The sequence below is a fragment of the Chiloscyllium plagiosum genome, unplaced genomic scaffold (assembly GCF_037043375.1).
Source record: "Chiloscyllium plagiosum isolate Xiang-an unplaced genomic scaffold, Cpla_swu_hap1 HiC_scaffold_23, whole genome shotgun sequence".
NCBI lineage: Eukaryota > Metazoa > Chordata > Chondrichthyes > Orectolobiformes > Hemiscylliidae > Chiloscyllium > Chiloscyllium plagiosum.
Window position 1 is genome coordinate 43,312,832 of NW_028270161.1, and position 12,940 is coordinate 43,325,771.

Below are 12,940 nucleotides of genomic sequence, written 5' to 3' on the forward strand. Positions count from 1 at the left end.
TTTGGAGGATTTGAGCTGTCGGGAGATGCTAAATAGGCTGGATTGTTTTTCCTTGAGAGTCAGAAGCTGAGGTGTGACCTTATCGGGGTGCGTAAAATTATGAGGGACATGGATACAATAAACAGACAAAGTGTTTTCCCTGGGCTGGGGAAGTCCAGAGCTTGTGGGCATCGGTTTAGAGTGAGAGGGGAAAGATTTAAAAGGGACCGACGGGGAAACCTTTTCATGAAGAGGGTGACGTGTGTATGGAATGAGCTGCCTGAGGAAGTGGTGGAGGCTGGCACAATTATAGCATTTAAAAGGGATCTGGATGTGCATATGAATTGGAGGGGTATCGAGGGATATGCGCCAAGGGATGGCAAATGGCACTAGATTAGGTTAGGATATCTGGTCGGTATGAACGAGTTGTACGGAAGAGCCTGTTTCTGTGATGTACAACTCTAAGACTCCATGTCTCTCATTGCTGGAGTGATTACACAGCAATACTACTCCTTTAATATCATCCATGTTGTCTTGTGATTCACTTAGGAATCTCTAAGTCTGTTGGACAAATTGACAGTCTCCAATGGAATCAAGTTGAGAACACAATCCCTTCCATTTGGGTCCCACAAGATCATCATCATTTGAAGCGGAGCAGGTTGGTGTGTGTCTATTGGACAGGAAGATGTTTCACCAAAACAGATCAACAATAGAGCTGTTGTAGAATATTTAACAATCGCATGAAGCAATTAGAGAAGGAGCATTCAAATCAAGTAAGTAGCAAAGCACCATTGTTAACATTTAGTAGTATTTTGAAAGAACAAACTTCCTTGTTGCTGGATGGAAGCAGATATCACCAAAATGTCAATCATCATGCCATGTTCAGAGAAAATCCATGGAGTATATTTTTGCAGAAAGTCAGGGGAATCAGTGCAAAATTCCAAAGAAGTGGAAGCACTGGGAGTGTTGACTGTGTTTCTGGACATGGAGATGATAGAACATCTGTTGGCTTTCTTCAGAAAGTTCTCTTGCTGTTTTGTGACATCTCCAGCACACACAGCATTATTGTTGTGTGTCTTAACCTTCTTTAGTTAAATTTGATGTCCAAGAAAAGACTGAATTTTCAGGGCGGATCTATAATGGGAGTGCGCAATCAATATTGACGTTAGGTTACACTGACACTCATCAATAATTAACATTTATCTGCATGCCGGGTGTGAACCCATTCTGATCCAATACCAGGGGATTGTCTACTGGAGTTAGAAGCGACAGATTTTGCTGATGAACAAGTGTCAGGAATGTCTTATGTTCCCAAAACCTCCTGAGCTGAGACTATGACATATCAACCTCGACTGACACAGGGACGTCACTGACCAGGCATTTAAGTTGTAACCATTTTAACTCATTTCATTACTTATCACGTGGAATGAAAAAAGGCAGCACTCACCCATTGTGGAACTGGCAGTTGAACTCGGTGTGGTGGTTATCCCTGTTGTTGTCGTTTTTTGTTCTGAAGTGAAACAAATGCAATCACATTCAATACGCCCAAGTTGGAAGAGGACAGTATTGTGCAAATGTCAGCATCACAGAAACACAGACATATCCAGTGCCAGATACTCCCAGAGCTGCTGTGATTTGGATGTGCTCGAGCACTCACTGGTGCCTGCCGCCTTTCGTATTTTAGTTTTGAACTGAAGACTTTGCTCCACAAGGATGGAGGTATTCATTTGTCAGAAATGCCCTGATAAAGGACTAAGGTAACAATATCATTTCCCTCTCAGGCCTGGCTATTCCACACTGAAGGAATTCCTCACTCACCTCTTGTCGAAGCACTGGTAGAGCCAGTTGTAGTTGGTGGTACAGATGTGGTTGTTTCTTCTGAAATGTATGAATGATATTCAAAATCACCAGATGCCAACTTAGTTTCGACTCCACTGTTGTCATTTTTAATCAGAAAGGCAAAGTGACCTGAGTTGCAGAGATTTTATGACAATCTAATCAATGTTCATTTCCATGGCACCACAGGAATGTGAAATGGACATGAGCTCTGAAAGAAATTTGGACCTACTTTCAGAGAAAAGTGATTGAAGCTGAAAATGCATTCACAATCATTCCAGCCAATTAGAATGGAATACGTTGGGGAAGATTTACATTTACATTTCATTTACATTTAAATTTCAATTGCATTTCATTTCTTTGTTAACAATTAACTTGTCCTGATTGTTAGAAATGGTTTCGCTCACCAGTTGTAGAACTGACAGTCGTTGCAGTTGAGGTGCTTGTCCCTGTTGTTTTGAAGAGAAAGACACTCACTAACCATCATTGTATTCTATTTGATTTTGCTGCAGCATGAACAAAGTTCCATATTACTGATTCGTGATGCTGCATCATTCTATTCACAGCATTAGATTTATCATCTGAAATGGATTTTTACTGAACTATCTGAATACTTTATAGCCAATAGCATTCCTAAAACTAGATTTATTTTTCATGTTTGACATGGTTATTACAAACTGAAGGTATAATGTGCTTCTAGAAACCTTGTATTGCCACTGTGATCATGCTCAATGCAATTGGCTGATCCACCTGCTTCAGAATATCAATGTTACCCATCTCCTGAAGAACCATTTGACCTGCTACCAGACTTCATCAGCTGGTTGGAGATGAGGAAAGCACAACACAGTGAACCCGAGATCATTGTGTGAGACTTCCCTCCTCATTAATAAACAGAACGAAGAGTTGTTCAATTATATGCATTGTGTATTTCCTACAGGCAGCATCTGTCAGGCTTGCTCCAGCTATAAGGCAGGTAACAGCCATTTTGAGAGCGGTCACCACTTTGCCAGCTTGAGTGTTCAGATTCTCAACATGGGACATGGTTACGCATGGTCAGGCTGATAATTGAGAGGTGGAACTACAGCGATAGGGGCCGCCCTCATTTGTCCCATGGATGAAATGTAAACATTTTGACAAAAATACTCACCTGAACTCCAATTGAAATAAAAATACTGTTCTGACTAACACAATTCATTTGGGGTTCTGCTGGGAGAGGTTTTCATACTCGCATTCACTTCCCCCTGGATATCGTAACATGCTCTATCAGTCAATTAATCTATCAGAAATCAGATGAGTGAGGGATATATCAGAAACCAGAGCCCAGTGTTTGAATGAAAATTTATGATTTCTCCAATGGCTACAGTGTCTATGGGAACTCAATATCCAACGTCAGCTGGACTAGCACCTGACCTTGAGACAGTTTGTAAATCATAGCCCCAAATCCAGCGCACATGAATTTTAGATTTACCAGGTGTACTTGTTTCAGTGGAGGTTGTCCTTAGACCGGTTGTCGTCGGAAGTGTTGTTGATGTTTGATTTTCACAGCAAACTCGAATTTGGTAGTCTGAACAAAATTCCTGTGATGAATTTTGGTGAAGACGACACAGCAATCCTAATCCTCTAATACACTTCACGTGTTCTGTTGATTCACTGGGTGGCCTTGAAGTGTTTTGGACCAATTGACACTGAATCTCTCCAATGGAATCATATAGAGAACACAATCGCTTGCGCACAGGGTAGATCAGTTCAAAATCATATGGACTGGTGGTGTTTGGTGTGTGCGTATTGGACCAGGATGACCATTCACCAAGACAGATCACCTCTGGAATAGAAAAGTTGCAGAACATTTAACACCCGCATGAAACAAATAGAAAAGGTGCATTCTAAACCAGTAAGTAGCAAACCAGCATTTTTAACATTTAATTGTACTTTCAAAAAAGCACAATTCCTTGTTGCTGGATGGATGCATATATCACCAGAATGTTAATCATCACACCATGTTCAGAGGAAATACTTCACACATGTTCTTATGCTGGAAGCCCAATGATTCCTTGCGAAGTTCCAAACAAGTCGGAGGATTTGGAGCGCTGACTGTGTTTCTGGACACAGAGATGATTCCCCAATCTGCTGAGTAACCTCAGCAAAATTCACTCTATGTTCTGTCACATCATCAGCACACTTTGAGTCCTCACTTTGTTTTGCTAAACTTGATGTTTGAGCAGACACTTAATGTGCATATTGGGGATGGGTGAACAGTAATGTTGCGGTAAACCAATCCTGGGTGTTGGGTTACACTGGCAATTATCAATTGTTAACATTTATCTGCATGCTGGGTGGGAACCATTCCTGATCTAATACCAGGGAGATTGCTGGAGATCAAAGCTGCAGATGTTGTTGATGTTCAAGTCTCAGGAAGGGCTGGTGATCCCACAAACTCCTGAGTTGTGAGAATGACACGTCAAACTCAACTGACACTGACATTTCACTGACCAGGAATTGAAGTTGTAACCAATTTATGTCATTTAATTATTTATCATGTGGAATGAAGAAAAGGCAGCACTCACCCGTTGTGGAACTGGCAGTTGAACTCGGTGTGGTGGTTATCCCTGTTGTTGTCGTTGTTTGTTCTGAAGTGAAACAAATGCAATCACATTCAATACGCCCAAGTTGGGAGAAGACAGTATTGTGCAAATGTCAGCATCACAGAAATACCCAGGGCCAGATACCCCCGTAGTTGCCGTGAACTGGATGTGCTCGAGCACTCAATGGTGCCTGCCGCCTTTCGTATTTTAGTTTTGAACTTAAGACATTGCTTCGCGAGGATGAATGTATTCATTTGGCAGAAATGACTTATTAAAAACTAAGGTAGCTATATCATTTCCCACTCAGGCCTGGCTATTCCACACTGAAGGAATTCCTCACTCACCTCTCGTCGAAGCACTGGTAGAGCCAGTTGTAGTTGGTGGTACAGATGTGGTTGTTTCTTCTGAAATGTATGAATGATATTCAAAATCACCAGATGCCAACTTAGTTTAGACTCCACTCTTGTAATTTTAATCAGAAAGGCAAAGTGACCTGAGTTGCAGAGATTTTACGACAATCTAATCAATGTTCATTTACATGGCGCCACAGGAATGTGAAATGGACAAGAGTTTGATGAAAATATGGACGTAATTTCATTGACAAAGAACTAAGATGAAAATATCATTTCCCTCTCAGATTTGAAGCTATGAAGGTAATCTGATGTGAAAATACATTGTAATGTAATGTGAAAGGGGATGTTACTCACCAGTTGTGGAACTGGCAGTAGATCCACTTGTGATGGTTGTTAGTGTTGTAGCTGTTGATTCTTTTGAAGAAAATGGAATGCATTCACAATCATTACATCCAATTAGAATGGAATAGGTTGTGAAGGATTTACATTTACATTTCACTTACATTTCAATTTCATTTACATTTCATTTCTTTGTTCACCCTTAACATGTCCTGATTGTTAAAAATGATTTTGCTCACCAGTTGTAGAACTGACAGTCGTTGCAGTTATTGTGCTTGTCCCTGTTGTTGTGGTCGCTTCTTTTGAAGAGAAAGACACACACTAACCAACATTGTATCCTATTTGATTTTGCCGCAGCAATAACAAAGTTCCATATTACTGATTCGTGATGCTGCATCATACTGTTCACAGCATTAGATTTCTCATCTGAAATGGATTTTTACTGAACTATCTGAATACTTTATCGCCAATAGCATTCCTAAAACTAGATTTATTTTTCATGTTTGACATGGCTATTACAAACTGAAGGTATACTGTGCTTCTAGAAACCTTATATTGCCACTGTGATCATGCTCAATGTCATTGGCTGATCCACCTGCTTCAGAACATCAATATTACCCTTTGCCGAAAGGTCCCTTTGAATTTGAACTAGACTTCATCAGCTCTCTGGAGATGAGGAAAACACAAGACAGTGATCTCTACGTCATTGTATGAAACTTGCCTCAAGATCAGCAGGGTATATGAATGCTTCATTAATTATATGCATTGTGTTTTTTCTACAGACAGAAACTGTCAGGCTTGCTCCAGCTGTGAGGACAGTCAGCAGCCATTTTGAGAGCAGTCATCACTTTCAAGAGTTGAGTGCTCAGATTCTCAGTGTGGGACATGGTTACATATGGTCAGACTGCAATTCAGAGGTGGAAGTATAGTGATCGGGGCTGTCCTTGTTGGTTTCATGGATGAAGTGCGAACATCTCTATAAAATCACTTATCTTAACACTCATTGACATAATTACGCTGTTCTGATTAACACATATAATTTGTGGACCTGTGGGAATAAGTTTCATGCTTTCATTCTGTTACCCCTGGACATCTTAACATGCTCTATCAGTCAATTAATGTATCAGAAATCAGATGACTGAAGGATATCTCAGAAACCAGATCCCAGTGGATGAATGAAAATTTAAGATTCTTCTTGTTGCTATAGTGTCCATGGGAACTCAATATCCAATGTCAATTTGACCAGCTCCTGACCTCCAGATACTTTATGAAGCACAGATCCGACACCAACTCACATGAATTTTAAGTTCACTTTGGTGTACTTGTATCAGTGGATGTTGAAGTTAGACTGGTTGCCATCGGAAATGTTGTTGATGTTTGATTTTCACAGCAAACTCAAAAGGATGTTGTGAAACATGAAAGGGTTCAGAAAAGATTATCAAGCATGTTGTCAGGTTTGGAGGATTTGAGCTCTCGGGAGATGCAAAATAGGCTGGATTGTTTTTCCTTGAGAGTCAGAAGCTGAGGTGTGACCTTATCGGGGTGCGTAAAATTATGAGGGACATGGATACAAGAAACAGACAAAGTGTTTTCCCTGGGCTGGGGAAGTCCAGAACTTGTGGGCATAGGTTTAGAGTGAGAGGGGAAAGATTTAAAAGGGACCGACGGGGAAACCTTTTCATGAAGAGGGTGATGTGTGTATGGAATGAGCTGCCTGAGGAAGTGGTGGAGGCTAGCACAATTATAGCATTTAAAAGGGATCTGGATGTGCATATGAATTGGAGGGGTATCGAGGGATATGCGCCAAGGGATGGCAAATGGCACTAGATTAGGTTGGGATATCTGGTCGGTATGAGCGAGTTGGACCGAAGAGTCTGTTTCCGTGATGTACAACTCTAAGACTCCATGTCTCTCATTGCTGGAGTGATTACACAGCAATACTACTCCTTTAATATCATCCACGTTGTCTTGTGATTCACTTAGGAATCTCTAAGTCTGTTGGACAAATTGACAGTCTCCAATGGAATCAAGTTGAGAACACAATCCCTTCCATTTGGGTCCCACAAGATCATCATCATTGAAGCGGAGCAGGTTGGTGTGTGTGTATTGGACAGGAAGATGTTTCACCAAAACAGATCAACAATAGAGCTGTTGGAGAATATTTAACAATCGCATGAAGCAATTAGAGAAGGAGCATTCAAATCAAGTAAGTAGCAAAGCACCATTGTTAACATTTAGTAGTATTTTGAAAGAACAAACTTCCTTGTTGCTGGATGGAAGCAGATATCACCAAAATGTCAATCATCATGCCATGTTCAGAGAAAACCAATGGAGTATATTTTTGCAGAAAGTCAAGGGAATCAGTGCAAAATTCCAAAGAAGTGGAAGGACTGGGATTGTTGACTGTGTTTCTGGACATGGAGATGATAGAACATCTGTTGGCTTTCTTCAGAAAGTTCTCTTGCTGTTTTGTGACATCTCCAGCACACACAGCATTATTGTTGTGTGTCTTAACCTTCTTTAGTTAAAGTTGATGTCCAAGAAAAGACTGAATTTTCAGGGCGGATCCATAATGGGAGTGCGCAATCAGTATTGACGTTAGGTTACACTGACACTCATCAATAATTAACATTTATCTGCATGCCGGGTGTGAACCCATTCTGATCCAATACCAGGGGATTGTCTACTGGAGTTAGAAGCGACAGATTTTTGCTGATGAACAAGTGTCAGGAATGTCTTATGTTCCCAAAACCTCCTGAGCTGAGACTATGACATATCAACCTCGACTGACACAGGGACTTCACTGACCAGGCATTTAAGTTGTAACCATTTTAACTCATTTCATTACTTATCAAGTGGAATGAAAAAGACAGCACTCACCCGTTGTGGAACTGGCAGTTGAACCCGGTGTGGTGGTTATCCCTGTTGTTGTCATTGTTTGTTCTGAAGTGAAACAAATGCAATCACATTCAATACGCCCAAGTTGGAAGAGGACAGTATTGTGCAAATGTCAGCATCACAGAAACACAGACATATCCAGTGCCAGGTACTCCCAGAGCTGCTGTGATTTGGATGTGCTCGAGCACTCACTGGTGCCTGCCGCCTTTCGTATTTTAGTTTTGAACTGAAGACTTTGCTCCGCGAGGATGGAGGTATTCATTTGTCAGAAATGCCCTGATAAAGAACTAAGGTAACAATATCATTTCCCACTCAGGCCTGGCTGTTCCACACTGAAGGAATTCCTCTCTCACCTTTTGTCGAAGCACTGGTAGAGCCAGTTGCAGTTGGTGGTACAGATGTGGTTGATTCTTCTGAAATGTATGAATGATATTCAAAATCACCAGATGCCAATTTAGTTTAGACTCCACTCTTGTAATTTTTAATCAGAAAGGCAAAGTGACCTGAGTTGCAGAGATTTTACGACAATCTAATCAATGTTCATTTCCATGGCACCACAGGAATGTGAAATGGACAAGAGCTCTGAAAGAAATTTGGACCTACTTTCAGAGAAAGGTGGTTGAAGCTGAAATTGCATTCACAATCATTCCAGCCAATTAGAATGGAATACGTTGGGGGAGATTTACACTTACATTTCATTTACATTTAAATTTCAATTATATTTCATTTCTTTGTTCACAATTAACTTGTCCTGATTGTTTGAAATGATTTCGCTCACCAGTTGTAGAACTGACAGTCGTTGCAGTTGAGGTGCTTGTCCATAAGACCATAAGACATAGGAGTTGAAGTAAGGCCATTCGGCCCATCGAGTCCACTCCGCCATTCAATCATGGCTGATGCGCATTTCAGCTCCACTTACCAGCGTTCTCCCCGTAGCCCTTAATTCCTCTAGACAACAAGAATCTATAAATCTCGGCCTTGAAGACATTTAGCGTCCCGGCTTCCACTGCACTCCGTGGCAATGAATTCCACAAGCCCACCACTCTCTGGCTGAAGAAATGTCTCCGCATTTCTGTTCTGAAATGACCCCCTCTAATTCTAAGGCTGTGTCCACGGGTCCTAGTCTCCTCGTTTAACTGAAACAATTTCCTAGCATCCACCTTTTCCAAGCCATGTATTATTTTGTACGTCTCTATTAAGTCTCCCCTTAATCTTCTAAACTCCAACGAATACAATCCCAGTATCCTCAGCCGTTCCTCATATGTTAGACCTGTCATTCCAGGGATCATCCGTGTGAATCTCCGCTGGACACGTTCCAGTGCCAGTATGTCCTTCCTGAGGTGTGGGGACCAAAACTGGACACAGTACTCCAAATGGGGCCTAACCAGAGCTTTATAAAGTCTTAGTAGTACATCTCTGCTTTTATATTCCAACCCTCTTGAGATAAGAGACAACATTGCATTCGCTTTCTTAATCACGGACTCAACCTGCATGTTTACCTTTAGAGAATCCTCGACTAGCACTCCCAGATCCCTTTGTGCTTCGGCATTATTAATTTTCTCACCATTTAGAAAGTAGTCTATGCTTTTATTCTTTTTGCCAAAGTGCAAGACCTCGCACTTGCTCACGTTAAATTCCATCAGCCATTTCCTGGACCACTCTCCCAACCTGTCTAGATCCTTCTGTAGCCTCCCCACTTCCTCAGTACTACCTACCTGTCCACCTAACTTCGTATCATCGGCAAACTTCGCTAGAATGCCCCCGGTTCCCTCATCCCTATTGTTTTGAAGCGAAAGACACACACTAAGCATCATTGTATTCTATTTGATTTTGCCGCAGCATGAACAAAGTTCCATATTATTGATTCCTGATTCTGCATCATACTGTTCACAGCATTAGATTTATCATCTGAAATGGATTTTCACTGAACTATCTGAATACTTTATAGCCAATAGCATTCCTAAAACTAGATTTATTTTTCATGTTTGACATGGTTATTACAAACTGAAGGTATAATGTGCTTCTAGAAACCTTGTATTGCCACTGTGATCATGCTCAATGTCATTGGCTGATCCACCTGCTTCAGAACATCAATATTACCCTTTGCCTAAAGGTCCCTTTGAATTTCTACTAGACTTCATCAGCTCTCTGGAGATGAGGAAAACACAAGACAGTGATCTCTACGTCATTGTATGAAACTTGCCTCAAGATCAGCAGGGTCTATGAATGCTTCTTTAATTATATGCATTGTGTGTTTTCTACAGACAGAAACTGTCAGGCTTGCTCCAGCTGTGAGGACAGTCAGCAGCCATTTTGAGAGCAGTCATCACTTTCAAGAGTTGAGTGCTCAGATTCTCAGTGTGGGACATGTTCACATATGGTCAGACTGCAATTCAGAGGTGGAAGTATAGTGATAGGGGCTGTCCTGGTTGGTTTCATGGATGAAGTGTGAACATCTCTATAAAATCACTTATCTTAACACGCATTGACATAATTGCACTGTTCTGATTAACACAAATAATTCGGGCTCTGTGGGAATAAGTTTCATGCTCTCATACTGTTAACCCTGGACATCTTAACATGCTCTATCAGTCAATTAATTTAGCAGAAATCAGATGACTGAGGGATATCTCAGAAACCAGATCCCAGAGGATGAATGAAAATTTAAGATTCTTCTTGTTGCTATAGTGTCCATGGGAACTCAATATCCAATGTCAATTTGACCAGCCCCTGACCTCGAGATACTTTATGAAGCACAGATCCGACACCAACTCACATGAATTTTAAGTTCACTTTGGTGTACTTGTATCTGTGGATGTTGAAGTTAGACTGGTTGCCATCGGAAATGTTGTTGATGTTTGATTTTCACAGCACACTCAAAAGGATGTTGTGAAACATGAAAGGGTTCAGAAAAGATTAACAAGCATGTTGTCAGGTTTGGAGGATTTGAGCTGTCGGGAGATGCTAAATAGGCTGGATTGTTTTTCCTTGAGAGTCAGAAGCTGAGGTGTGACCTTATCGGGGTGCGTAAAATTATGAGGGACATGGATACAATAAACAGACAAAGTGTTTTCCCTGGGCTGGGGAAGTCCAGAACTTGTGGGCATAGGTTTAGAGTGAGAGGGGAAAGATTTAAAAGGGACCGACGAGGAAACCTTTTCATGAAGAGGGTGATGTGTGTATGGAATGAGCTGCCTGAGGAAGTGGTGGAGGCTGGTACAATGAGAGCATTTAAAAGGGATCTGGATGTGCATATGAATTGGAGGGGTATCGAGGGATATGCGCCAAGGGATGGCAAATGGCACTAGATTAGGTTGGGATATCTGGTCGGTATGAACGAGTTGTACGGAAGAGTCTGTTTCCATGATGTACAACTCTAAGACTCCATGTCTCTCATTGCTGGAGTGATTACACAGCAATACTACTCCTTTAATATCATCCACGTTGTCTTGTGATTCACTTAGGAATCTCTAAGACTGTTGGACAAATTGAAAGTCTCCAATGGAATCAAGTTGAGAACACGATCCCTTCCATTTGGGTCCCACAAGTTCATCATCATTTGAAGCGGAGCAGGTTGGTGTGTGTCTATTGGACAGGAAGATGTTTCACCAAACAGATCAACAATAGAGCTGTTGGAGAATATTTAACAATCGCATGAAGCAATTAGAGAAGGAGCATTCAAACCAAGTAAGTAGCAAAGCACCATTGTTAACATTTAGTAGTATTTTAAAAGAACAAACTTCCTTGTTGCTGGATGGAAGCAGATATCACCAAAATGTCAATCATCATGCCATGTTCAGAGAAAACCAATGGAGTATATTTTTGCAGAAAGTCAGAGGAATCAGTGCAAAATTCCAAAGAAGTGGAAGGACTAGGATTGTTGACTGTGTTTCTGGACATGGGGATTATAGAACATCTGTTGGCTTTCTTCAGAAAGTTCTCTTGCTGTTTTGTGACATCTCCAGCACACACAGCATTATTGTTGTGTGTCTTAACCTTCTTTAGTTAAAGTTGATGTCCAAGAAAAGACTGACTTTTCAGAGCGGATCCATAATGGAAGTGCACAATCAGTATTGACGTTAGGTTACACTGATACTCATCAATAATTAACATTTATCTGCATGCCGGGTGTGAACCCATTCTGATCCAATACCAGGGGATTGTCTACTGGAGTTAGAAGCGACAGATTTTGCTGATGAACGAGTCTCAGGAATGTCTTATGTTCCCAAAACCTCCTGAGCTGAAACTATGACATATCAACCTCGACTGACGCAGAGATTTCACTGACCAGGCATTTAAGTTGTAACCATTTTAATTCATTTCATTACTTATCACGTGGAATGAAAAAAGGCAGCCCTCACCCGTTGTGGAACTGGCAGTTGAACCCGGTGTGGTGGTTATCCCTGTTGTTGTCGTTGTTTGTTCTGAAGTGAAACAAATGCAATCACATTCAATACGCCCAAGTTGGAAGAGGACAGTATTGTGCTAATGTCAGCATCACAGAAACACAGACATATCCAGTGCCAGATACTCCCAGAGCTGCTGTGATTTGGATGTGCTCGAGCACTCACTGGTGCCTGCCCCCTTTCGTATTTTAGTTTTGAACTGAAGACTTTGCTCCGTGTAGATGGAGGTATTCATTTGTCAGAAATGCCCTGATAAAGAACTGAGGTAACAATATCATTTCCCACTCAGGCCTGGCTATTCCACACTGAAGGAATTCCTCACTCACCTCTTGTCGAAGCACTGGTAGAGCCAGTTGTAGTTGGTGGTACAGATGTGGTTGTTTCTTCTGAAATGTATGAATGATATTCAAAATCACCAGATGCCAACTTAGTTTAGACTCCACTCTTGTAATTTTAATCAGAAAGGCAAAGTGACCTGAGTTGCAGAGATTTTACGACAATCTAATCAATGTTCATTTACATGGCACCACAGGAATGTGAAATGGAC

At 41.2% G+C, this 12,940-nt stretch overlaps 1 protein-coding gene across 1 annotated transcript in view; it reads right to left on the bottom strand.

Annotated features, from left to right (window-relative positions):
- Positions 1–12,940, bottom strand: part of LOC122561449 (uncharacterized) — a 166,630-nt gene that overhangs the window by 79,222 nt on the left and 74,468 nt on the right. Inside the window, exons 51-57 of the mRNA XM_087999300.1 lie at positions 12,720–12,779; positions 12,349–12,411; positions 7,970–8,032; positions 4,742–4,801; positions 4,380–4,442; positions 1,798–1,857; positions 1,427–1,489 (exon numbers count right to left, since the gene is read on the bottom strand). Of these exons, the coding sequence (XP_087855426.1) occupies positions 1,427–1,489; positions 1,798–1,857; positions 4,380–4,442; positions 4,742–4,801; positions 7,970–8,032; positions 12,349–12,411; positions 12,720–12,779 (432 nt within the window). The remainder of the gene's footprint in view (positions 1–1,426; positions 1,490–1,797; positions 1,858–4,379; positions 4,443–4,741; positions 4,802–7,969; positions 8,033–12,348; positions 12,412–12,719; positions 12,780–12,940) is intronic.